Source organism: Erigeron canadensis, chromosome 1 (assembly GCF_010389155.1).
Source record: "Erigeron canadensis isolate Cc75 chromosome 1, C_canadensis_v1, whole genome shotgun sequence".
Lineage (NCBI taxonomy): Eukaryota > Viridiplantae > Streptophyta > Magnoliopsida > Asterales > Asteraceae > Erigeron > Erigeron canadensis.
The window spans coordinates 32,051,563-32,079,395 of record NC_057761.1 but is presented as its reverse complement, the minus strand read 5'-3'; the positions used below and the strand labels follow the sequence as shown (position 1 = coordinate 32,079,395).

Genomic DNA, 27,833 nt, shown 5'->3' with positions numbered 1-27,833 from the left:
AGCTCAACAAAACAGATATTTTTTCGTTCGGAACACAAAATCATCTAAAGATCATCATACCAAACTTACGTAGCAAGCACAAAAAAAAATGCTACCTCATGCTTTAAATATGCCTACAAATCACTTTTTTACCCTACTTTTAAACTACCCGAACTAATCCAAAAATTTCTCTAGGCTTGATTCCAAAAAAGCAAAAGCCTCTACGGTGGACTAACCCAGATTGGCTCCTACAAATCATACTAAAATTTCACATACAAATCATCCTTGTTTAACATAAGGAATGTAGTATGTTGGAGACACCTAAGAGATGGTGGGGATTAGTGGATGGCTGATACCACTATAGTAGGGCCTACAGGGCTACACTGCTACAGAATAGTCATTTAATGACTTTGACTTTATCAAAGTCAAAGATCTTTGTAAAGATCACATACCATTTCATTACTACTTGAGATTCCTCTTCCCTTATCAGATCGAATTATTCAAATGAAAATTAAATAAAACAAAGAATAGATATTTTTAAACTACAACATATTGTTCATCGCTCTATGAGTTTCAAAATCCATGTATTCTCCACCCATGGGTCCAAAAGGAACACTAAACCCATACATGTTATCGAAAAATCTTTCATCCGGACCCATACCACCACCCATTGGTGGACCCCATGGGACCGGACCTGACATATTGGAGCCAGATGCTTCTTGGTTCATGCCTGGTCCAGTATGGTTTGATGGGGAATTCCCAGATGGTCTCTTGTTGCTTGACCCACCTCCTGTTAGAGCTATGGAATTTGACTGTTGCTGCTGCATCTGAAGTTGATTTTTCATCGGTGACTTTGGCCTAAGTGATTCAATATCTGGAGTTGTTAGCACAAGATGACCCGCTTCAGGTGGCGGGTTTCTTCCACCTCCTCCTTGCCAAACTTTCCCGTCTTTATCCGCAAAGTTCCGAATATATCCCTAATATTTCCAAAAGTACAAATAAACGATATTAGAAGGAGCAAACTAGCATGTTGAGCTAGTTAGCTAATGCATCAAAAGTTCAAAGTTAGGTTAATGACCCAACCTTTTTTTTTTTGAAAGGTGAATTTCATTTGATACTTTGTGTCGTGATTCGACAGTGTGAGGTCTAGCATACGTTGTCTTAACCGGGTCCGCGCTAGAGAGCTCCCTCGAAGTAGAAATGCCTAATTCAAATACCCGATTTGGGGGGGGGGGACCCCTACTATTCCGCCGAAGGCACAACGATTAATAGGGATAAACCCTTCCCCCTCGGACTTTGAACCTAGGTATACCCAAGCCAAGCCCTCATAAAAGGACTTCTTATGTCCATCCCAAGGCTTGAACCCATCTAACACGTTATTTATCCATTATTTTGAGTCTTACAAATATATAATCCATAAAACGTAATTATTATATGATAAAACCAATAATCCAATCAGTCGCTAAGAAAGCAACTTAAGAGTTTATAAGTTTAGGTGATTAGACAAAAATGGACCCATTTGATCCACTTCGTTGATTTTGTATATCACTTCCTTGATTATTTTTAATATTGCATGCTATTAATAGAGCTAAATCAAGACCTTTTCATATAAATGAGTTTAAAAGCAACCTCTGGATGGTATTTCATACTATAATGCATTTTCTGGGACATAAGTTTTCTTATGTCATAACATATGGAACAGAATGAGAACTTTAAATTTATAATGACCAAAACAAGTATATGATGTAAGAATCTAGGATATCAATACCCCGGACATACAAGCAAACTTGATAATGGTATGATCCGACCCACCCACCCACCATACTAGTTTGGAAGGGCCCTGCACACTACAAACAGGACAAGTCTTTTGACCTTTACTATGCAATTGCAAAGTATTCTGCTACAGCAAACTTTTCATAAACATACCAATCTCACAAGATAGAGATGGCAATATGACAGGTCAGGTAAGAAACAAGTTTGATTTGAAACATGCTCAGACAGGTTGACTTGCATACGCTTTCTTATCCATTTTATGGAAAGTATTGATGAACAATTAGCACACTAATGTTCATTTCCAAAACAAAATTATGACAAGAATAATCTAGATTTTTGAATAATCATGACAGAAGAGATTGTGTGCATTAAAAATAGATGTTGGGTGACTCCCCCGATTGACCCAATCCTTTCGATTCATTTCCCTTCTAAATAAATTTTTGGGTAGTGCCACCTCTATCAATTGGTCAACGCTAAGAGGAGAATGCAAATTGAGTTCTCATTCAAAGATCTTAATATCAAATTCAACTCTTACAAATTATGTCTTGATTTTCTATTAGGGGTAGGCATTGTTTACAAATGTATAAGCATTTTATAACAAATAACAAAAGAAACAATTATTAAGCAATAGCGAAAAAGGGGTGGGAAGAGAGTACCTCAGAATTGAAATTGGAGGAGGACAAGTCTTTACCAACAGTCAACCACCCAGCCCGTATATTATGGTCTTCCCCAAAAAGCTCAAGCCTGCGGCGTCCAAGCGAGAAGTGCTCAATAATGCGATACATGTCTTCAGGTTTTGCAGTAGACCCTGTATTTCCATTGGCAGATGTTTGAGAAAAAAGGAACATCTACATTGTGGACTTAATATTCATAGCATTTGACTTGTCACATATTTGAAGTAAAATTTGAACTGTTAATCATATGGATCTTTCATGGACATACATCCCTTATCATTCGAATCCAACCTTTCTAATTCTTTACCTTTTTAAATTTATTACATGGGTTTGTTGGGCAGTCTACTTTAAAAAATATAAAAAAAGCCATGGTAACATGTTTCATAATAAAATCTGATAACTATTAGAGAAAACTACGAAAGAGATCAACAAGCCTTTGATTATAGACCTGTTATCTCCCTTGGACCACAAATCAGAACTCTTTTTATGGTTTCACCACATCCTTAACTGAAAAAACATCTATGTGTTGCTGAGTTGGAATAAATATGTACTTAAGAACAATGAAACCAAGCCAATCATTGTGGAGAAACCTGCTTATCACTTAAAACGATTTCTTGGAACTAAAAAACATTTCTATTTAGTTGACAAAACCGAGAATGCAGAGAAAGTCCCGTCAAGAAAAGGAAGTAATATATACTTGCACAAATTGATGCTAAAAATGAGTTCCTAAGAGAAATTTATCCAAGTGAAGTGGATAAAAAATGAGTAACACATCTGACACTCAAACTAAATTGTGGCTAACAAACGAGCTCCTCAAAAGACAAGGGGATAAAGAGGGTGCAACTTAAGAGCTCATGGCTAGCATAAGCAAGAATAATAGGCGGTTTGTAAAAACACAAATCAGGCAACATTCAACTATACTGACCATATGGTGGCTCCTCGGCAATAATTACATCTGTATCGATATTGGCATGGATTATGTGACCATCAGTGCTTCGCCGAACAGTTCCTTTTATTCCCATCAAGCAATGCTCCTTAACAAATTACAAACAGTAGATAAACAGATAAGAAAAATAAGTCCAAATTTATAAGCAAAAGGGGTGTATCAACTACAAAAAGCAGCACTCAACGCCTTGTATAATTTGTTTCACCATAATATTTGTATAGCATAACTTTGGTGTTTCTAGAATAGCTTGTATTACTCAAAGATAGAAAATGATAGAGTAAAAAGTAGAGTCTATAATGACCAACCTTTGAACGCTGAAACAAAGTATGTGAATCATGGCGCAATCCAGGTGTTGCAGTCGTTTTGTTGGTTTTCACCCAGCATATATCTTCACATCTACGGAATCCCCACTACAATAGTACAATAAAATAGAATGATTGGAAGATCCCACCAGCGGTCAACCAAAAAGACTACTAGTTGAATTGAAAAGAAAAATGAAGCATAATTTTGCCATACCTTCTTTAGACACTGCCGACCCTGCTCAAGACCAACTCCATCACCAACCCAGAGGAAAACAAAAGATGGTGTGTCCGCTATTGCCTAGAGATACAAACACAAACATTTCAGAAATAATGCCAGAACCTTTTTTGATATACTCCCCTTCATTGCAAAAAAAGGGGGAAAAAGAAACAGAGCGCCATGAGTTGGGAATATCAAACTGAGTAAATTTTAAGTTAGCATCTACATGTTTTGCAAAATGGTGCGGATACATGGTACTTAAAAACAGTTTCCAAGCAGTGTACTATGACGGAAGCAAGGTGAACCATGGTATGCTTTCACCAATGGCCAAGGGAACATATATCATATATGCACACTTCTTAATTTAGAAAAATAAATCACAGCGCCAATTGTGTCAACACATCGGAATTTAAAAAAACAAAAAACAAAAAAAAACAGGGGAAGCATTATTACCTCGATCTTGAGATTCATTATTTCCTCAAGAGTCCAATAATCCATATGGTCAGTAACACCAGGAGCCCGATGAACATATTCCTCCCAAGGTGGGTCCACAAGAATAACATCAAACTTGGTCCCAAAGAACTCGGGCGATAAAACTTGCTCACGCAGATCACACTTGTAATACATGGGAGCAGAAGCAGAATTAGCAACAATTTCATCCTTCTTTTGTATAAGCTCCCTAAGCTTAGGATAATCCTCCACAACACTAGTGAGCTCTAATTCCCTAATAAAATTCTGGGGTCGCATACCAGTGTCAACAAAATTTTGGGAATAATCGTTCTGTTCTCCTCGAGAAGGAGCTTTACCTGGAGGGCCATTGTTTCTGGGAGGGACCCACCCACCAGGTCCCTTATCTTGTTGCTGCCCACGGCCCATGGGTCCTAGAGCATTGAAACCGGGACCCGGCATGTTTGGAGGCATGCCTCTTATGGGTCCGGGTTGGTTGAAATACATAGCGGAATTAGGTGGGGGACCTATATTTGGAGGAAATCTGGGTCCTGAAGGCCCGCCAGGAGGAACACCTGGAATCCCGGGAGGAACTCCAGGCCAAACAACAGGAGGAGAAAACGGTGGGATAAAGACGGCAGGAGACATTTGAGGTCCTGGACCGGGAGACATAGTAGGCGTAAGTGGTTGCAATCCACCAGGTGGTGGCATACTGAGTGGCCCAAATGGTGAACCCATCATCGGGACTTGCATGTTGACTTGTTGACCATCTCTTCCTGATGGCCGCACCCTTCCTCCTCTCCCCATTCTATTGTTACTTTTATTACCTTGAGAAGGACCTCTATTAAAGGAACCTGGATCTTGGTAGCCATGAGACGGTTGTGAATCATTACTTGAAGATTGTCCTTGCCAACCACCTGAACGATTGGGTAAGTTACCACGCTGCCCTTTACCTTTCCCTCCCTCAATTTCATCTGCATTTCTATCATCTCCATATCTATCTTTTGAATCTTCAACAGATTGATCGTCATCATTTGGTCCTGTTTTTACATCAGATTGCTCATTGACTTCGTTTTTCCTCCCATAGTTGAAAGGCTTAGTTTCAATCTCTATCACATCATAGTTATCTTTTGAAACACCATAACTTGATGAGGTTTTCACAGCATCCGTCCGATTCCCATCCTTTCTACCACCAGGACGACCCATATGTCTTTCCGTTTCAGCCCTATCACGACCACGTCTTTGTGATGGTGACTCCCAATCTCGCGTGTAGTCATAAGGGGCATCACCATCTTTCATTTCTTTGTCAGAAAAGGCCGGTTGCCTTCTTTTCCAGCTGTCATCCCTCCCTTTTGATCTTTCCTCTCTGTAACCATCTTTTTCTGGATCCTTCCTTCTATAACTGCTGCTTTTATCTAAATCTGACTCATTATATTCTGACTCATAATGACGCCTTGCACTTCTCTCAGGAGTCCTTGACCTAGTAGAGCGGTCAAGGTCTCTTCTACCCCTATCCCTTATCCATGTACTGCCTTCTTCATCAGCATTATATGATCTTTCACGGCTTTCAACTGTATCGACTTTCTCCTTGGCTGGCATATCTTCAAGATTAGCGGGATTTTCTTCATTTTCTTTCTCAATAACTTCTACATTTTCCTTACTCTTAATCTTCTCAGGTTCACCTCTTCTATCATCTTTTTCATGGTACTTGGGACCTTTATCACCCTCGCGCTTCATGTCTGCTGACTTTCCACCCCTTTGAACAGGTTCTTCAACACTTGCATCATCCCACCTTTTTCTTCCATGACTCTTTTCTCGACTACTATCTTTTCTGTCAGAGTACTTGGAATCTTTTTCATGCATCTTTTCAATCTCACCATCATGCAATCTTTCATCTCTAACCTTACTTCTATTATGTAAACTTTCACGGTCAGACGTCTTTGAAGCCGTCTTTCTTCTCTCACTTCTTTCACCGCCATCATGTCTATTCTCACCCTCCCCATCCTGATACCAATTACTCAAACTCTCCAAAGCACTCTCGTCTTGTTTCTTTTTCAACTGCTTTGCTCTCGACTCTCTTCGTGACTCATACTCATCCTCCTCACTAACTACCTTACCAGAACCACCACCTGGCCTCTTCCTACTCTCGTTTTTATCCTTTCTCCCACTATTCTCCAACCCTTCAGCCTCCTCTCCACTTCCCGATGGCCTCGACTTGCCCGAAGACCTTCGTTTTCTCCGCTCATCCCCTTCCCAAATATCGTCATCTCTACCCCTATCACTCCTACCACCTGAACTGTCATCTACATCCCTTCTTGCCGAACTTTTTACACGTTCAGGTGAACCCATCTTATCTTATATAACTACTAATAACCAAACAATACACACGGAAAATACTACAGCCGCACCATCCTGAAAAATAACATAAAAAGGGACACTCAAAAAAGTCACCACAAATGAACAAATTACTCTCTTCCAGAACTGGAAATTCATAGAACAGCAGATAGAATTATGTACATATATAAACTCAATATAAGAAATAAAAACACACCAAGACACTACTCTTTAAAGATGCAAAGCATCTTCATTCCATGTACATATCACATTCCATTTTTTTCTACATAAAAGGCATTTAAAATTCTGGATTGAAATATAAAGGGAGGAGGTTAAAGAACTATATTGTATTTTAGGGATGTATTCGGGTAATATATGCAATAGAAATTATAGACTTAACTTCACCATTACAGTTAATAAATAATATTTCATATATGCAAGATATATATATATATATGTGTGTGTGTGTGTGTGTGTATAAACAAGCTAAGATACTATTTCGACGCATACGATCAAGTTAAGCGATCGATATTCCAGGTTCGAACATAAGTATGTAACAAAGTTTTCAATTTGAAAGAAGATAGATATAGACTTGTATATATATATATATAACAATATTATAGAAACTGGATGTTAGTTAATCTAAGTACTTAACAATGAACTATAGTGTAATCATAAATAACATAAAAATATCAGAATTTATATAACCTAAGAGGAATATAAAAACCCTAATAAGTGAATTTGGATTGAAATTAAAAAAAAAAAAAAAGATAGTGATTCTAAGCGGTAAATAAATTATAGAATTAACTTCACCATTACAGTTAATAAATAATCGTGATTATAAAGAAAGAAGAAGTACCTGCGAATTGAAGAGAAAAAAATAAGGAGATGTGCGTCTGGTGTGAAATTTAGAGGGATTTGAAAAGAATGATAGCAGCAGGTAAAAAGAAGTTCGGGTTGCTAAGAATTGGGGCGGGCGGGTAGGCCGTAGGCGCGGTTGATTTTGTGGATCTTGTATAATTAGAACCCTAACTTTGTTAAAAATCTAAAACTAGCTTATATATAGTTTATATAAAATATTGACAAAATTGAATAGGTGATAGAAAATGTGAAAGATTGTATAGAATTTATTTATAAATTTTTGAAAGGAATAACAAAACTTAAAAAAAAAAAAAAAATTAAAGCGATGGTGACAATGTGACATATCAATATTATTTTAATTTGTTCATGTCTATAATTACTATATGCAATATGTGAAGGACTAAAATTCATATAACAAGCTTTAGCCATCTATAATAAAGATATAAAATTTATTATGCAGTGTATAACCGTATCATGCAAAAATTATTATAGATGATTAAAATTTGGTGTAGATTTATCACTTCTCAATATACATTGTAAATATTAATTATTAAAGGATGGTTAATATATATGTTGAGAAGAAAAAAAGTTAAATATTTTAGCATACACAAAATTATAAATGTTAATTTCATATACAAAGGATGGTTAACTTAATATATACAAAGCATTAAATTAATAATGCATGATTATGTTAAGTAACCAAAATTTTATATAATAACATCCGTTAAATTGCTATACCGTTAAAGCCAATGGTAATGATGGTGGCATTGTCTAATTGGTTAATTTTGTATCCTGTATTATTTTTCAGATTTTGTTATGTCGGATCTAATTTGAGTTTTTTCTTTCTTTCGATTTTTGTTGGTTTTTTTTATTACGGATTACTTTTTGGTTTCCTGCACACATTTAACTAGACACATTCATGACAAAATAATTTTTAACTAGTTAAATGGTTAAAGGTTGAATTCAAATATCTTAAAATAACGTAACCGCTTCGATAAAACAATTGCGGGGTTTACTAGTTAAAATTAAAAGTCATAATAATAAAAATAATAAAATTACAGGGGCTAAAATCAAACACATCAACTTGATCTCCAAGATATGATATGGCTGCTTGACTTTGCTTTTTCGTACTCCCCAATAGACTCGACCGACCGACTCACCGACCATTTATATTATGTATCTTTTCCTGTTTCTCTTCATATAATAATTGTATATACGTATAATAACCATTCATTCATTATATAACTGTAGTGTAAATTGTAATCATCGTAATAATAAAAAGTGAGGGTTTGAGAATGGCGGCTTGGAGGATGCAAAGGCGATTACTTTCCCTCGTCAGACAACCTAATATTCCCCCCTTCCGTACTAATGGTCAGTCAACCTAATTTTGGTTACGAGCTTATATATATAATATATATATATATATTTTACTTTTTGAGCTTATTATTTTGTTATGTGTATTCATTTCTTTGTTGCTGCCGTATTGATCAGGCTCGCCCAAGTTTACTTCATGTCTTTTTTTTCTTTTTTTTTAATTATTTAAAAAATTCTATCGTTTGATACTTTTTTACTAATTGTTATTATTACTTTATTAGCTTCCTAATATGAATGATTTGTTTTAACGAAATTTTTGGGAATGTAATCAACTGACAGAAGGGATAATAAGTCTCAGATAGAACATGAACTCAAAATATAAGCGACGTTAGCACGTCTAATATGCCTCTACTTGTATTTCCGCAAGGAAATTTGAAATAGGAATTTTGTTTGCATTGATGATTATTAGTTCAAATTCGCCTAAGATTTAAAAAGTTTTCAATCGACTTAACCATCCCGAGTGTGTGTGTTTGTACGTTGTTTTGCGAAAAATAATGAATTGAATTGAAAAATAATGAATTGTTTTACGAAAAATAATGAAAAAAGAAATGATTATATTTGATGCAGAATGTAATAGTAATTATGTTTGGTTTAATGATTTTAACGGGAATGGATACAAATTAATAATGTTAAATCATATTTTTACAGATTCATCGTCACAGTTTAAATCTTCTGTGAACTCACTTATCCGTGGTGATCATTTCATCAAAAGGCAAACCAGAACGTTTTCAGAAACCAGTGCTCCATCTTTAAAGAACGCCATAGAACATGCAGCTTCTAGTAGTTCAAACAAAATTGAGAACTCGGTGGCTACTGATCCGCCTAGGGTCACATATACTGCTAATTCCCAGTTAAAGGTATCTCCTCGACATGATCTTGCCATGATGTTCACCTGCACAAAGTGTGACACGCGATCGTTGAAGACAATTTCTCGTGAATCATACGAGAAGGGTGTGGTGGTGGCTCGTTGTGGTGGTTGTAATAACTACCATCTGATTGCTGATCACTTGGGAATATTTGGTGAGAAGTGTAACATTGAGGATATTCTAGCTGCTCGTGGTGAGGAAGTTAGGAAAGGAAATTCGGATACTTTGAATCTTACACTTGATGATCTGGTTGGGATGACAAAATCTTCAGGTTGAGATGTTTCTTTTCATTATATCGATGGTTGATATATAGCAGTATGCGTGACTGTTTCTTAATTTTATTCAACGGTATTGGTCTTAGATCAATATTAGTAATGGGTTGTCAATGTGATAGTCTGGTAGCAATGTGAACTTTGTTTTATGTTATTGTGAAATAAACGCCGATCAATAACATGTTTCTTTTGAAATTTTGAAAAGTTAAAAAAATATTACTATATGTTACTTTTGTCTATACCCCTTTCGTTATATTATTTCTTTCTGATCTTGGTTCTTCACTTCACGGGTCTTATTTGCATTTCTTTTAACTTCAAGCAATAACACATTCAATAAAAATTTTCATTTCTTACAGCATGTAATAGGAAATGGTTATGATAATTTGAAATTTTTTAATTGGAAGTGTACTCTGTAAACAGTTTTGGCCAGATAATGGAGTTAAGTCTGTCTGTTGCACAAACATTACGGCTTATTATTACATTACGTCTTTTAATAACAAGACGTGGACGGTAACAAATGATAGGTTTTTTGTGGTCTGGACCCAGTGCTACTAACATGAGATTTTAAGTCAAATGAGTTCTAACTCCATCGCATATCTAGTTTTATATGAGCTCAATTATAGTAGGTAATGTTGGCATGATTTGATTACTTTTAGAATCTATAACACTGATCTTATATAATGATGGAATTTTTTTTGTTGCTGATGGATTCATAAATGGGGATTAGGCTTTTCTGGAATCCATTATTAGGAACGGGCAGATGGGTAATTGGGATTGCAGGACTAGGTAAGGGTTTGGAGATGCTGATACGAGTCTATATCCCTCTGTATCTTTGGTTCATACTACATAGTGGCGATATTACTGTTAAAGTAGGTCCTTCCGTTATAAGGTTTTTGGTTCTAGTGTAAATGTGGGATAGCGTTGTATAGATTGTTCATACACTCATATGGTCTATATTAGTTACTGTCACGGGGTTGAATTTTTGGCGAGAATTACTGAAGTTGATATGGGCCTATGAGAGCCATGACTTTCACCTATTGGAAGTAAGTGGGGATACTGGTTTGGGCTTATTCAAAAGAAAATGGTCATGGCTGCAAATCAAATTTACAGCTGATGAATGTGCTCAACCAACACCTGTTCCGTAAATTTCGTACGTGGACTATTGGTTGCCCTGACTAGTTTTTAGTGCAAAAAAGACCAACGACGACCCTATCCTAGAGGAGAAGAAGGATATTACAAACAATGCTACTGGGCTTGGGATAGTCTAAATATTTTTATATAAGCAGGACTATAAAATTAGATTTACAGATTCTGAATTTGGCAGATGCTCAAAGAAATAGATTTGCTTGGCTGTTGGTTACTCATAAAGTCCAGCTGCTGCAATTGAAATGAGGATGTTAATGGATTCTCTCATTTAATTAACAGATGTTATTCAACTGCTTCTGCCTTGGATTCATAGTGCGGAACAGTAGGTTGGATTCATAGTGCGGAACAGTTTCTGTTTTTACTTCTTGAAAGCATGGCCACTCAAGAAGTTGAAGCTGACGAGAAATGAACATGAGATCCTGTCAGGAAAGTGGTTACTCAAGTCACCTCAACCACCCGTGTGTTAAGAAACTGAAGTAGTCAGCATCCAGTAGTGATTTGTAGTCATATGGGTGGAATCTACAAAAAACCGAAGAAGTACAGCTGATGGAGTCGAAATAGTTGCAGTAAAGTCCTTTGGTTTTGCGGTTTAGATGCTATAGCACACTTGTAAGATGGAGGGAAATAGCAGAAATGGATATTAATATTATTATGGGGGTGGTATTAGTTTAGTATTGCAGATTGTTTCTCACAACATATGATACATAATGGAGATAGAATCTGCAGTTCAAAATGCTCAATACCTGTCCGTTAGTATCTATACACACTGATGTTAAATAGTGATGGTATGTGTATTTGCTACTGGCGGAGTAATGGATGCCTAAACGGGGATGTGGCTTCTCTGCAATTTATTATTTGGAACGGGTCAGATGGGTAATTTGGTATTGCAGCACTAGCTAAGGGGTTTAGAGATGTGGATATGAGTATATGACTCCATGTTTACCCAATGGATGCCGCTTGAAAATCACTATTTGATCAGGAAATGATTTTTTTTATGTCATTAAGTAGTTAATCATATTGAGATATCCTTCTTAACGTGATAGGTACATGAAGTTGTTTTTATGACATTGTTGAACCAAGGAGACGGATATTTGGATAAGTTAGAAGTATATAATCTTATGCTCAGTTTTTCTATTTTTGTCTGTGAGATTACAATCTTTATATTTGAGAGTTCAGTGCAGATATAAAATCTAAATGATTGTGTGAATAGATAGGCTTCAAATGCAACTTACTCATTTTAGTTTAGATTGTGTAACTACATAGGTCCAAATGTCTTGGTCTTTGTCAAAGCTGGTTTAAAGAACATTGGGGCATGATTAGAGTACAAAACTACAAAAGGTGGAGCTGGGTCGAGTTAAGTGTCATTTCAGATGGTTGATGATTCTGTATATTTAGAATTGAGTATAGACAAGAAGCTTTAGGATTCGAATGTGGTCTCGTGTATGTAGAGCTCCCCTTCATATTTGTGGAGGTGTCATAAGCCTTTGTGCATAGTGCCCGCTTAGCAAACTGAGGCAGTGGCATTCCAAGAGGTGGTCAATGCACCATCTGAACCTCTACAGAATGTCCCTGGAACTGAATTGTCCCACACCGGATCACTTGTGGGTGATTCATAGGTGAGCTTTCTGCCACTGCATTATCCTAAATACATGTCCACCTGCATCGCTAACCAGGCCAGATGACCCCAGCTGCACTTGAACAGATGGCCGAAGGCCGGATCAGGTAATGCAGTAGCTCCAGATTCCAACTAAATCTGGGGTGTATATTTTTGTTTGCTTTTTAAAAACCCATCCAGCATAAGAATTCAAGGTCAAGTCATGGTAGCCTGTCTCGAATGGTCAGGTAACATACCAATGCGATACAATAACTAATGCTTTATATATAAGAAGATTATTTAAGATATATGGATATTATTACTCAATACTCAACTATAACTACGTGTAGTGGGGATTAAAGTTTTCACATCAATGTATATTGTTACAAGTTACTTTATTTAATCGTTAAGTTTAGTGATAATACTAGAGCGTGACATACGATTTTTAGGGAAAGTTGGCAGTGTTATGACTCTTAAACGAAGAAGCATTTGAAATTTATAGGAAGTAGTATATGTTTTATTCCTTACAGGATACGGAGGGCATTTAAACTTGAAAATTTTAGTTACTTATGGAGATTATGCAACGCCGTTCGTACTAACTACTATCCGTCGAAAAAAGATAAAACATATCAAAGTTTTATATACTTTTGTGATTTGAAGGATTTTGGTACCATTCATCATCAATTGTATTACTCCTTACTGTATAATACTTGTTCAAAACATATATGCATTGTCGTTCTCTTTTGTAGATTCATTAGAGTGACAAGGGTAAAAGTTGTCAATGATCCACTAGTAAGACATTCGGGTTTTATCCATGAGGTAAGGATTTTATCCTCATTAATCCCATTTGATGGGAGCCTTTTGGGATCTTTCCTTAGATGTCTTCTAATTGATAATGTATATATCGGGTTGAATAAAGACAACTAACTACTTTATAGTGCCCTTTAAAAATAAGAATAAAAGTTAATATCAATTCCAGTGATTAATTGGTTTGCCGAATGACCTTTGGCCACAATGGATAATTTATCAACCAATATGCTATGTGTTCTAGACAAAAATAAAAGTAAAAAAATAATCGATTTTTTAGTAGATGGCGTATAAATCTTTCAACAATATTATGTTATTGTTCAAAATAATTTATAAAAAGAAAAAAGGTAAAGTGAGAGAGAGAACAAAAGATTCTTGAGCAAAAGAAAGACCACCGGGTCGAGAGTTTATAAAATGACCCATTGTATCTTGTATGGGTTTCATTTGAAATAAATTTTCAAAACTCATTTTCGTAACCAAACCTCTTTATGAAAGTGGAATCCAAATCCCATCAACAAATGACTGCCAAAAAAAATGATATTAGTGACAGTTTAATCTATTACTTTTTTCTCGTTTAACACTTATCAACATATTGTGGTTAGGAGAAATTTTTCAAAAGATTGGTATTGGTAATGAAATCACTTTTAAGTTCATGTTTTAAGTGAGAATAATAATGACTTTCTAAACAACACCCTTGGAGGGTTTAGACCATGCATAAGTTAATGGGTTTCAAATAAAAAAAATATATTATATATTCAACATATTAATAGCTAGTTAATTATGTTCCAACATTCTAAATCCAATAATTAATTAGGATTTATGTTCAAAAAAAAAATAAAATTAATTAGGATTGAATAGAAATGCATATGTTGTTCAGGGAACACACAATACTTTTAGGTGAACAATCTCTATAACACATTTCGATGTTAATGTATATTTAAATGTGATAAGAATCATACAACCAAACTATTTCTATGCTTGTTCAATATCATATCATAACAAAGTGACATTAACCAAACACAAAAACCATTACGTCTACCAACCGCCCGTCATAAATTGCATAAAAATAAGTCTTACATTTAAGACTTATAATAAGTTAAAAAACACTATCAAAAACACACAAAGTAAATTGGAAAATGACACAAAACCCGTATACAAACTCCATTTGTCATCACTAAAATTTGAGTGAATTGAAAGTCAAAAATGTAGTTATGTAGGTTTGACTATTTGCAAACATGTTGCAAAATAGACACTTGGAACATATAGTTACAGATTGTATATATTGTAGGCTACTGTATAATATAAATTAAGTTTCTAGTGGCCCAAGAATCTTTATGGTTGATGCACCCATGATCAATGATTAAGATAAAAATTGCAATTTGCAAACGTGGGTGCTACATGCTTAGACGCGTTGCTCCGTTATTATGGGTGCTAAATTTCAACAAGGGGTGACCATCAACGGCAAATCATGAAAGTCTACTACTACAAGTGTACTAATCGTAGGTTTATGATGTACGGAGTAATTTATATTTATGTTCATATTTTAATCATAATAAGGGATTAAACTTTAAACATAAATTATACACTATATAATGTGTTTTTTAACATAAAAATACCCTATATGTTTTGAGCATACCACGCACCACCAAAATGTCTTAGTTGTCATACAGACTAATGTTCTTATATATGGTCTTATATTGGAACTCACTAAATAAACTTCTTAGGAGTGTGTGAAGGTTCGAAAATGGTCACATAATATGTGATTAGGGATCGTACACATATGAGTCAAAGATTATTAGTTTTTTCTAGATAATTTGAACTTGAAGTATCTTGTATGTTTACCCGTTTACATACAAAATATCTATATATATAAACATATATACAAGACCCTCTAAAGTCTAAATGATCATTAGAAACATAAATAACTATTACCATGGGGATACTAACTAAAGCCTTTCTAGCTAGTGCATATTAATAACTTGAACCCAAGAGGAAAGCATAAAAGTAACCAACTCGTTTAAGAGTCTCATTTAACTCATCTTATGGTCAACACGAGAATAAAGGTAGTATATTGTAACATATATTAATTGTTACAATAATAAAAAAAAAGAAAAGAAAAGAAAAGACGTAACATATGTATTTTAAGTGTCGATAATAAACTTGCATTGTAGATGATGACAATATGAGGTTTGAGATGATCTGTACATTTTTTACTTCACACATAAGATACAACGACACTTGATTTGACATAAACTGGATACATTAGCTTCCTTATGTGCTTAGATTCTGCAGAGTGGGGCAGGTTCCCCTTCCTTTTCGTTCAAAATTCGCCCCCTACACCACCCCTTCTCTCTGATCGCCCAAAAATCCTTCCAGGCGGAAAAAACCTATCCCCCACTTCATCCTTTGACTTCTCTATCAACCCCTCTCTCTTACTTTAAGATCATTCTTAAAGGGAAGGTGAAGAGTATACGTGAATGGAGATAATAGATAGGTGAATTGTTAAGGTACATAGGTGATAGGAGAAGGTGAAGGGGAGATAGGTGAATGGTTTAGCCTAGGTGAAAAAATTGATGTGGGTCCACTTTAATTTATCTATATTATTTGTGTTATTTTGTTTTATTTTGATTGGCTACATTGTGAGGTATAAAATAAAAGTGGGGACCAAATGATAGGTGAATGGTTAAAGGGAAAAGTGGGAAGGGAAAGAAATGAGAAGGTGATGCTGAGGTGGCATGAAAAAGTGTAGGTGAAAAGGTCAACGATTACGAATGGTCTAACACTCCCCAACCAATTACTTATATACACTTGTCACAAGTCTCTCACCCTTTGCAAGTAGCCCCACTGCCCTCTTTTTCTTACACTTTCCCATGATGATGTGGCGTCAAATGTCACAAGTCCCCTCTTTACAAGTTGCCCCATTCCTTATAGCCTTAGTTCTGGTTCTTCGGGTGTGTTAGCATTATTATCCATGCGATGATGAGCCTACTCATGTTACTAATATCAATTAAAGATTTATTAATAGAAAAACATTAATTATTCGTTGAAAAATATATATCTGCAGTGTTGTATTCATTTAATAGAACTTAATAGGTACATGCGCGATATGGCGGTGTAATAGTGGCAGCGGTGGTGGCGGGGACGGGTGTGTAACATTCGTGACTTTTGATCTTATTTGACTTGTAATTAAACGTAATTAAACGTTAATGATTTTCATGAATAAATATGAATAATGAGCGTTTTGTCGAGTTTTGATGTGACGTTAAGTTTAAATTTGGTTACGGGTTTGTTTTAGCGATTAAAGGATTAATGAATAGCTATTTGTCGAAATTAGCGAAGTGGGAGCCCACTATGGACTCCCCTAGGCCGGCCCCTCTCTCCACCCACATACCCAACCATTCATTCATTTTCCGTTATCCCTTTCTTTCACTTATCTCTCTCTACCTTTACTCTTCTCCCTCTCATTCAATTTCCTTCTTCAACCACCAACTAGAAATCATCATAAATCCACCATAAAGATAGCAAATCTTGTGTTTTAAAAATTAATATAACTAGATCTAATAACCCTAATAATAATCATCTTCAACATCCAAGAATTTCCAAGCTTAAAAAGTATTATTCCATTTTGTGCCCAAAATCCGAATTTGCAAGTATTGGATTGTTTTGGTAAGTTAAATCTCTCCCAAATTCATCATTTTATGTTTGTAATTATGTTTTTGATCTTATACAAGAGTTCTTGGGTCAAATTTTGGGTCAAGACTCAAATGGGTCAAGAACTAGGGTTTTGGTTATGTAGTTAGGTCAAGATCCAAATTGAGGCTTGTTGGGATGAAATGAAATGAATTTATGGGATGGGTTATGTTTAGTTATGTCCAAAATAAGTTATTTACACTTGAAATTGGATCTTGAAGCTCCTTAAGTCGAATTTGAAGTCACTAGGGTTTCTTAGAATTGCAAAATGGGTAAAAATGATATTTTTTTGCTAAATTGTGATGTTTGATGCTAAAATTGGGAGTGGGTTATGTTTATTCACAATAGATATGTCAAACATTACTCAAGATGAATTAATACTAAACAAGATGAACTAGTCACAACCAAGATGAATTAATACTAAACAAGGTGAATTAGTCACAACCAAGACGAACTAATCATAACCAAAATGAACTAGTGACAACCAAGATGAACAAATCAGAACCAAGATGAACAAAATCAGAACCAAGATGAATAAAATCAGAACCAAGATGAACTAGTTAAAAACAATTATGTAAAGTCTTGGTTTGTTCTAGGATGACTTGTAACGTAAGCTATGATGTGATGATTTAATGTTGATATAAATACATTGATAGGTCGTGATCATTGGCGGTTGGACATTCTTGGATCGACCTAAATATTTATAAATCGATTCATAACTTGACGATACAAGGCCAAAGTGAGTCTCGTAGCCCCTACGTTTATCTTATTTTGGGGTGAAAAGTGTACTCGTTATTAAACGGTTGTCGGTTGATTCACTTGTTATAATATGGAACGAGACATTGAATGCTTACTTATTTTGCTTGTTTTGCTTGTTCACATGATTGTATATGTTTATGATTACGCATTGTTTATCATGTAAGTCGTGTCGGTTTATTACGCATTATTTATTATGTAAGTCGTGTCAGAACGTATTTTACGCATTGTTCATCATGTAAGTCATGCCGGTTTATTACACATTATTTATTATGTAAGTCGTGCCTGGAAACGTATTTTACGCATTGTTCATCATGTAAGTCGTGCCGGTTATCGCTATTATTAAACGTAAACGTTGACTTGTGATGATTTGTGTGAACGTGATTAGGTATCCTAAGCCTCGTGTATCGTTAACGATTGATATCCCGACACTTGATTTTTATTACTTAAACCTATGAACTCACCAACTTTATCTTGACACGTTTTAGTACACTTTTCAGGTGAACAAGTTAATCAAAGACGTATTGGATGATTACTTGCTTTATTGAGCTAGGATTGGACTTGAACTTGGACTTCATGGATCCGTGATTCATAGTTCCCGATTAAGGGTTATGCTTAGGATCATTTACTATCTTTTGAACTATTGTTTTGTAAACGTTTGATGGGTGTGCTCCTTATGCATTTTTGTATGATCCGGTATTTGTAATTGAATGATTTGTATGGATTGTCCTATCCTTTAATGCATCTAGACTTGTCTCTACTTAATTTCTATGTCGTGTTGTGCTTAGTATGTAACCCTCATGTTTCCGCCTTGTTGGGGTGTTACAGGGTGCGGTGGCCTGATTGCAGTAGCGACGGTGGTGACGTTGCGATGTAATATGACGGTAGCGACGTTAGTGGCGGTGGGGTAGCAACCGATGGTGATAATGGACGGTGGTGCCGTGGTGGTGGTGTTGATGTGTGTGTATGTGTGAGAAAGAAAAACATGATTGTGTGTCTTATGTTTGTTTGATGTGTTAGGGATGAGTATTTTGAGAATATTTATAGAAATGTTTAATTTGCTCAAAATAGGTTAGTTTGTTTTATAAGATGATATATAGTTAAAAATAAAAAAATAAAAAATATATTATATCTGGGTATATTAATTGTTTGAAGATTGAAGAAATGTCTAATTTCCATCAATGACAACAATATACAGAGGGAAAAAAAAACATGTCCATAAAAATTACTCCTATCATATTATACTAGTTATATTCTACTTAATCATTCTTCCAGAGAAAGCTCAAATTACAACAATTATAATTATATTTAATTAACTTTGGAACCATCAAACGTATGAAAATAATTTAATCATCATGAAGTCGAATATATTGTGCGCTTGTTTAATTTTAAAGTTATATTATAACATGTGTGATGTCCTGATGTGTCATCTCTCAAACTCGCTTTCAAAGACTTTCCCTCCCTAACTTTGTCCCCTACAGCCTCATTTCTTTCCATATATATATACATATCATTTTATCATAATATTATATCATATCATTAGCGACAAAAAATAAGTTTGGTAAGCCAAAATTTGGCTGTCTATATATATCGTCATTTTATATTTTCATGCCATTTCATTCCCTCATAAATCTTCATAAAATTTTTCTCTTAGCTTCATTATGAGTTTGTTTAGAGCCTTGTAGTTTTGGACTTTATCAGAAAATCGATACACATTACTATTATACCTAAGGTATTACTTCGTTTCCTTATCTTTTTCTGTTCTTTTATAACTTGTTCATGATGCTCGTTGCACTCTTCGCGAATTTTAAATTGTGGATTGCTCTTTCTCTCGTCTTATTACGTTGAATTTAGCTTCTTAATTAGGGTGCGTTTAGTTGTGAAAAATATTTTATAGTTTTTCCATTTTTAATTTTCTAGAAAATGGGCAGAGCTTTTCATATATAGAAAACAAATGAAAATTTTAAAAACACGTTCAAAATTATAAATGGAAAACAATTTGAGGTTTTCAAAATTTAAAAAAAAATGAAAAATAAAAAGTGGGAAACAATAAAAAAGTGTTTTCTAATTTTTCAAAGAAAAGTGGAAAATAGTGCTTTTTGTTTTCATGGAAAACATTTTTGAAAAATTATGATTTAAGCATATGTTTTGTTTTTTAAGAAAACAAAATAAAAATCAAGGGATGTTTTCTCGAACTAAACACACCCTTGAATTCTTTGAAATTTGGATTTCTGATTCTAAAATTTTTTTCATGGTACAAGTTTCAAATAGTAAAAGGTTAATCGTTGGATTCAATTTTCTAGCTTTTTATAGTAAAGACCATCTATGTTCTATACTTTAGTTGGGTCTACTTTGGTTCTATGGCTTATTTTTGTTATGTTTAATGTATTTTTATTTTTCCATAATTTTTTATTACGAACATATGATTTTATTATCCTTGGTTATTATGCAATCAAAACTAAAACAGCTTATAATTCCAATCCCAAAGATAACACCCATTTCCCGATTATTATTGCCATATAAGATCATTGATTTTTGTTTGTTTTTTTCCGTCACTGTTACGAGTATTTAGATATAATAGCAGTATCGTTATGTTGTTTTATGTGCTGAATGAACAACGTGTAAGAAAGAATTGTTATACATATATGCTACTTAATTGATAAAACATCGCATTTGTGACGCTTTTCCATGTTAAAAGTCAGTTTTAGTTTTTTTTTAAGGGAAAAAAGATATTTAAAGATCTTGAATAGATTATTGCGTTTAATTATTGTGTTTGTAAAATCCAAATAATCAAAAAAAAAAATTTGACTGGTGTTTTGATAAATTTAACGCAATTTAATAGAACTGATTATTTTCATTTTTATTTATTTTTTATTTTTGATGAACAAAGAGTTAATAATTAGTTTTAGCATTCGAGACACCACAATGACATCCAATTGAGCAGTATGTGGAGCTCGAACCATGCATGCCTGGGATGAAACCCAGGACTTTCGAAAACCCCCTAATAATCCGATTATTGCATTCTAACATGTTTTCTTAAGACGTATTGAAAACGAAAACCTTTATTAAAAAAGCAATCTGAAACACCCTTTAAATGATACGGGAAGCCTTCCTAGAAATAATACATTGAATTATTACGATAATAATGAAGTTAATCCTGTGGCCCAATATGTAGCGAACTTTTAAAAAGCAAAAAGCAAGTCTAAACTTGTATGATACGTGCGAGTAGCCTTCCTAAACATATAAATTGGATTGTAAGTTGGGGTCCAAAAAGGCAAGTTGCCCACATGTAGTGTATTCTTTTTAGTTTGCTTATATTAAAGAGAGATGCTACAGACTAACTAATTATATAGACTTAATGTGTCAATAACTTTATAAAAAGCTAAAAAAAATCCAGTTTTAACTTAACGCGTCAATAACTAAAATGTATAAACTTGAACGCGTCAATAACTTTATAAAAAGCTAAAAAATCCAGACAATTATATAGATAGATGACAATAATGGCATGATTCATTGACAACCAAAAGACTAAATAGATGGAAACACAATGTAATTAACATTTAAAAGTCAAATATGATTCTCTTAATATAGAATGTTAAACATGTGCTCTAGTAAGATATTGCTGGCACTTGCTAAGATTCTTTGCTTAACTTCATCAACATAGTTATAGACAAACTAATTTTGAAATTCTAATAGCATTCAACGTATGGGTTTTCTTAAGAATTTTGTTAATGAAGGATCGTCAGTAATATGCAATTGTATACATAATTAAAAAGTTTGTACTGATGTGTTTAATTTGATTCCAAAAGATATATTTCTGAATAATTTGCTATCTTTAAAATGACACATAAGTGGTTTTGGACAAAGAATGCCAGTTAAGACATTATTTTGTACACATTATGTCCAGGAGACGCATTCTTTTTTGTCAAAGACAGCTTAAATCAACTAGAATTGTGTGAAGAGTCGATCATTCTTGTTTTATCATATTTTCATTTTTGCTTTCAGGCAAATGAAGGCCATGAGATGTTTCTCCTGCTCCTCATTCTCCCGTGGAGACAAAAGCAATGACATCATGACTACAAAGTCTACACCGATTCATTCCTCTCCTTTGATATCCATTGGTCAAGATGAGGGTAAACCAAGCTCTGAATTTACGTCGCATGATTCCTCTGATGTCAGCACTGATTCCTCCACAAAGACTTCTTTCACAAGTTTGACTCAAAGACCAAGTCGTAATAGTAATAATAATCTTAGAGAGTTTACATTTGCTGAACTCAAAACTGTCACAAGGAATTTCAGTCGTGCCCTTGTGATAGGTGAAGGTGGTTTTGGATGCGTTTATCGTGCCATGATAAAATTTATAGACGGTTCAAGTAAAAAGATAGATGTTGCTGTCAAACAACTTGGCAGAAGGGGATTGCAGGTTGGTTTTTGACTTTTTTTTTTTAATTTGAACTTGGTTGAAGCCGGAATTTCCTTTGGTAGTCATTTGCAGCATTCTTATGTTCCTATTTTTTTTACTGTCTCTCAGGGCCACAAGGAATGGATTACAGAAGTGAATGTTCTCGGGTTTGTTGACCACCCAAACCTCGTCAAACTAGTGGGCTATTGTGCTGAAGATGATGAAAGAGGGATCCAGCGGCTTCTTGTGTATGAATATATGCAAAACAAGAGTGTCCAAGATCATTTATCTAGTAGAGTTCAAACCCCTCTTCCATGGTCTACCCGACTAAAAATTGCACAAGATGCTGCCCGGGGGTTAGCTTATCTCCATGAAGAAATGGAATTTCAGGTACCGTTAAATAGATGAAGTCAAACTACATGACATTTCAATTATTAGAAGATCTGTTGGTTAAAACTCAATATGCCGTTAAATGGTTTAGTTTGGGTTGGTATTCATCTCACTTTCGGGTTACATGATATAACTTTTCTACTGTTATTTCTTATGTTATATATAGAATAATCTAAATAAACAAGTAAAAAGTAATATATGGGTCGATGTCCACCTGACGTGACCTATTTTGAATTGCATTATAAAATTTGAAGTTTGGCCCATTACCCAACCTGTTGAACCTGACCATTATGCCACCTACAACTGTAAGTTTGTAACATTGTGTTGTGGTGTAGATAATCTTTAGAGACTTCAAATCTTCAAATATACTCTTGGACGAAAATTGGAACGCAAAGCTTTCAGATTTCGGATTGGCTAGGCTTGGACCTTTGGATGGGCTGAGCCATGTGTCAACAGCAGTATGTTACTTTGTTCTTACTTTTTTTCAAATGACATGATATCCCTTTTTGGACCTTTTTGTGAATTAAACATATTTTTCTTGTACCAAATAGGTAGTAGGAACCGTTGGATATGCAGCTCCAGAGTACATTCAAACAGGACGTCTCACATACAAGAGTGATGTTTGGAGTTTTGGAGTCTTTTTATACGAACTAATCACTGGTAGAAGGCCATTGGATCTCAACAAGCCAAAGAATGAGCAAAAGCTATTGGATTGGGTTAGACCACACATCTCTTCCGACTTAAGAAAATTTCAACTAATTTTGGACCCGAGGCTTGAAGGGAACTATTCCCTCAAGTCTGCACAAAAGCTAGCCGCGGTAGCTAACAAGTGCTTGCTTAAACAACCAAGAATGCGACCTAGAATGAGCCAAGTGTTGGATATGTTGGATCAAATCGTGAAAGCAGATATGGTGAGCCCAGATAAACCATTGCAACCATTTAAGACCGGAATGACTCCCAACGATGACCCTTGTGAGAGTTCGATGAGGGAAGGCTTAAAGAGAAGGCTTGTTGATCCTATAATTGGAGAAAACAAATGGTTTGCTTGTTTGACATCAAGTCCTACACTTGTAAGAACTAATTAAGTACATTTGAAAGGAGTGCTTTTACATCACCTATGTAACTTCTACTACCTAAGATAACATTATTGTTGTTAAACTTTCACACAATACCACAAAGTTATCATTACGTTGCAAACATTTTTTTGAAATTTGAAATCTTATCTTTAAATGTCCAATTGAACAAAGTTACGAACTCCGGAATACCACATGTTTCAACTATACAGAAATTACAAACAAATTGTTGCGGGTATATGTAAACTTGACATGAATATGTGCTTTCTATCGAGCATACAGTTGTGTTATCATGTATTCATCAGCCGATGACACGGACTGAACTTTGGCATAACTTTCTCCAGTGAAAAAGGCAGGTTGATTGGGCTCAGGCAACACGCCCTCACTGATGAGCATCAGAACCACCGACATCATAGTTGGTCTATCTTCTGGATGATGTTGCACACATAATAGCCCAACATGGATTGATCGCAGCACTTCAGATATGATGCAAGAGTCACGTAAAGACTCACTCATGAGTTCAATTGACCTGTTTTCTTTGTAAAGTCTCCATGCCTAAATCAGACCAAACATATCATGATAAGTATACACACAGGGAGCTTTGTTAGCGAAGACAATAGTTTGGTTTCTAAAAATCTACTATATCAATTAAACGTACATGCCCAAGAAGGTTGTCACCGTGATCTTGATGAGAGAATCCTCTGTTCTTTTTACCACTTACTATCTCCAACACCAAAACACCAAAGCTAAATACATCTGACTTTGTGGAGAATTTCCCGTGTACTGCATATTCTGGGGAAATGTAACCACTGCAGCAAAGTTGCATGGATTTTTGTTTCATTTTTCCATATAAAACATTAACTGCAAAAATACACTGATAGATAATGGTTTCAGATTCTTACTATGTTCCCACCACTTTCTTTGTCTTGGTGAAAGTATCAGATCCGAAAAACTTTCTTGCAAGCCCAAAGTCAGAAATTTTTGGGTTCATGTCAGCATCCAACAGAATATTGCCTGCCTTGAGATCTCTATGGATGATTTGAAGGCGGGAATCTTGATGTAGATATAGAATAGCTCGAGCCATCCCATGGATGATTTGAAAACGGCAAGGCCAATCAAGCATCGAACTTCTTGTTTCATCTGACAAGTATGAACTGCTCGGTTAGCATATAATACCACAAGTGTGAAAGTACAATGTGAGATCATAGAGAGAGCTAAACCAAATAGAAATGAGTCCAAGCTTTTATTAGCCATGTATTCATAGATCAATATCATTTCATTTCCATGAATGCAATATCCAAGAATTTTTACAAGATTTCGGTGCTGAAGTTTGGCAATACACATGATTTCATTCTTGAATTCATCAAGCCCTTGTTTAGATGATTCGGAGAGCCTTTTCACAGCTACCTCTTGCCCACCTTCCAAAACACCCTGAGATCAAAGTTTATGAATGCTTATCTTTCTGTTAAGTTTATATTTAACTTTTGAGTTATGATGGATATTGATAGTAAGGCATCAATAAGTTACCTTGTAAACAACACCAAAGCCCCCTTCTCCAATCTTGTTATTGATACTAAAGTTTTCAGTAGCCTTGGCTATTTCATACAGGCTGAAAAAGGGCAGGTCATCAGTATCTTCCATCTGAACACTATTATTCTTTTTATTAAGTGCATCCCAGATTCCTACAATACGACATGTTAAATATTTCTTCATTACAAGAATGTTTCAAAAGTTATAGTCGGTTACTCAGTGTTGTAAAACGCGGTCTATAAGGCTGAGTAATTGGCAATTACTCACTAAAAGGCTAACCAACCAAAATATCCATTTAGTCCAAATCTGGTAAAGTCAGCCATTCTCAATTAAAATTCAATCTAAAATTGGTGTTACCTCGGTCAAACTTGGCCCAAAACTCGGATAAATTTCAGTTTGAAGTATTTAAATAATTGTGTTAATGTTTCTAAACATATTTTTTGGCCTATGAACAATCTCATGGTTTTTATGAACATATAACATACAGATAATTTCGAATTATTTATTTAAAATTCCAATCCAAATATCCCCCCCCCCCCCCAGGCCGATTAATCACTAATACGTAGCCGACTTGTAAAGTACCACCAAGTGAGTTTTACAACCTTGATTACTATAGTTTCATTTCTACAAGCATTAAAACTAAATTTTGTTACCTCTTCGTTTCATATAAGGTCTTTTCTTCTTACAAACATATGCGACTGCAAACAACAATAATAGCACAGCTGAGGTAATTGAGAGCCCTATTGTGAGCACTCCTTTCTTCCTCTTGTAGCTAAATAGGGATATTTTAATTCCTTCCAATAACAAGTCATGAAATTCAGTATGCTTTCACTACAAGTGGATAGATCTTAAACTAACTCAAAAATTAACTAAAAATGACTCAGAAAACATAGAGAATTTAAGTTTAAAAGGTGAGTACCTGATAATTCAGAGGAAGCCAACTTTATATAAAGATTGTGCTCTGCATCATATTCTCTGATGTCCATAAGCTCACCAAACCACAACAAACACCCACTTCCCCTAATGTCTAAATTTGCAAAAGCTGTACAAGAGCAATTCCTTCTGCAAGCCATCTCGCATTCACCTAAGGTCATGCTCACATTGTATAGTGAGTGTCGAGTGTCTGGAAGTTTGACTCCTGATATTTTCCAGAAGCTATCTCCGCTTGCGCAATCTAAAGGCCTACTTCGTTGACATCCACCTGACCAATCTGATGCTTCCCATTCATTTGGAAGTCTTGGTTCAAAACCTCTCAAACAACTACAAAGGGGACGCCTATTGATGTTATTGCTTCCATAAGGACCACATACTCCATAACGATTAAAACTGTCTACTCCAAGATCTGTATAGACCACCCACTGTTGCAGTCGCTCTATCCAATGCGTTTGCAGTATCTTTCCGTCCCATGTCAATTGAAAGCGCTGAATAACTGAAGTTTTAAGTTCATACCGATGAAATATTTCTTCCTGATTAACAACAAAGTCCATTCCATAAATTGGATTTGGCGTGTCAACAGGAAGGCCACTAAATCCGATACCATTCCATGGTCCAATTCTCCATCGCAAAATATTACCTTTCCTCCCAAACATTTGTGGATATCCATCTGTGTCTACCCAAGTTACATATTGACCCTGAGAAGGATCATCAGGACTCTTCCAAGATGTAATGGGCCACTCTAAGCCTGTTACTAAATTCTTTCCAAATTTCATCCCTGCTAGAAATGTGTCACCGGGATAATCAAAACTCTGCCAAATCGGGTTCTGATTTGTACTACTATAATCCCAAAGAACAAGATTTCCGGTGTCCAGAAGCCGTGCAACTGGAGTGATGGTCAAAGATGTCAAATTGGTTGACCAGATTATAGCATTTTCTCCAGTCACCACAATAAGTCTTCCGTCATTAGTGACTTTGAACATGCCAGATTTATCAGCAATCGGCGTCTCCCTGTTAGCTACCCATACAGGAGTACAAACCGATATTTTCTTGTACCATATTCCCAAGTACCGGTTCTTAGACTTTCCAGGGCTAAAAAATCCTAATTCAAACACCCCACCAAGTGAAACAACTGTATTACCATCTTTGATAGCTTCATTTACAGGGATGGTGTCTACTAACGCAGAATCCGAAAACTGAACAAGTAAAGAACTTGCCAATAATACAGCTATGAATTGTACCTCCATTGATTGTCTTTGTTGGTGAAGGATTAGATTAATTGCAGCTTCTTTATTTAATCAATGCACCATTAGTTGAGATTCCTCAGTATTATTGTAAGTAAATTATATATATAATATATATATCTTACAATTAGTTGACATTCCTTTGATTTGACTATCTTCTTTTTTTCTTTTTCTTTTTTCAATTTGGGATAAAATGCACAAAATAGAAAAAAAACTTTGGACG

General features: G+C 35.1%; 3 protein-coding genes and 1 pseudogene across 3 annotated transcripts; 2 read left to right on the top strand and 2 right to left on the bottom strand.

Moving 5' to 3' along the window:
• Positions 1 to 475: 475 nt before the first annotated feature.
• On the bottom strand, positions 476 to 7,624 carry LOC122603518 (N6-adenosine-methyltransferase non-catalytic subunit MTB). The gene is made up of 7 exons (XM_043776246.1): positions 7,532 to 7,624; positions 4,345 to 6,750; positions 3,889 to 3,972; positions 3,678 to 3,782; positions 3,352 to 3,460; positions 2,409 to 2,560; positions 476 to 956 (listed from the first exon to the last, which is right to left on the bottom strand). Exons 2-7 carry the CDS (start codon positions 6,685 to 6,687, stop codon positions 522 to 524), a joined length of 3,228 nt encoding a protein of 1,075 aa, XP_043632181.1. The 5' UTR covers positions 6,688 to 6,750; positions 7,532 to 7,624; the 3' UTR covers positions 476 to 521.
• A 1,044-nt stretch (positions 7,625 to 8,668) lies between these two features.
• On the top strand, positions 8,669 to 10,269 carry LOC122582833 (uncharacterized protein C24H6.02c). The gene is made up of 2 exons (XM_043755271.1): positions 8,669 to 8,904; positions 9,556 to 10,269. The coding sequence occupies exons 1-2, from the start codon at positions 8,829 to 8,831 to the stop codon at positions 10,047 to 10,049; spliced, it is 570 nt and encodes a 189-aa protein (XP_043611206.1). The 5' UTR covers positions 8,669 to 8,828; the 3' UTR covers positions 10,050 to 10,269.
• A 9,365-nt stretch (positions 10,270 to 19,634) lies between these two features.
• Positions 19,635 to 23,999, top strand: LOC122603995 (serine/threonine-protein kinase PCRK1-like). The gene is made up of 5 exons (XM_043776877.1): positions 19,635 to 19,770; positions 22,044 to 22,461; positions 22,570 to 22,830; positions 23,166 to 23,288; positions 23,382 to 23,999. The coding sequence occupies exons 2-5, from the start codon at positions 22,048 to 22,050 to the stop codon at positions 23,913 to 23,915; spliced, it is 1,332 nt and encodes a 443-aa protein (XP_043632812.1). The 5' UTR covers positions 19,635 to 19,770; positions 22,044 to 22,047; the 3' UTR covers positions 23,916 to 23,999.
• A 55-nt stretch (positions 24,000 to 24,054) lies between these two features.
• On the bottom strand, positions 24,055 to 27,613 carry LOC122603986 (annotated as a pseudogene).
• Positions 27,614 to 27,833: the final 220 nt, after the last annotated feature.

Excerpts from the sequence above, each read along its gene's own strand:
- LOC122603518 (XM_043776246.1), bottom strand. The coding sequence starts at position 6,687 with ATGGGTTCACCTGAACGTGTAAAAAGTTCGGCAAGAAGGGATGTAGAT. Across the intron at positions 3,783-3,888 it reads GTCGGCAGTGTCTAAAGAAG|TGGGGATTCCGTAGATGTGA; the intron begins GTATGGCAAAAT and ends GTACTATTGTAG. Across the intron at positions 3,461-3,677 it reads CTTTGTTTCAGCGTTCAAAG|GAGCATTGCTTGATGGGAAT; the intron begins GTTGGTCATTAT and ends TAATTTGTTAAG.
- LOC122582833 (XM_043755271.1), top strand. The coding sequence starts at position 8,829 with ATGGCGGCTTGGAGGATGCAAAGGCGATTACTTTCCCTCGTCAGACAA. Across the intron at positions 8,905-9,555 it reads TCCCCCCTTCCGTACTAATG|ATTCATCGTCACAGTTTAAA; the intron begins GTCAGTCAACCT and ends ATATTTTTACAG.
- LOC122603995 (XM_043776877.1), top strand. The coding sequence starts at position 22,048 with ATGAAGGCCATGAGATGTTTCTCCTGCTCCTCATTCTCCCGTGGAGAC. Across the intron at positions 22,462-22,569 it reads TTGGCAGAAGGGGATTGCAG|GGCCACAAGGAATGGATTAC; the intron begins GTTGGTTTTTGA and ends ACTGTCTCTCAG. Across the intron at positions 22,831-23,165 it reads ATGAAGAAATGGAATTTCAG|ATAATCTTTAGAGACTTCAA; the intron begins GTACCGTTAAAT and ends GTTGTGGTGTAG.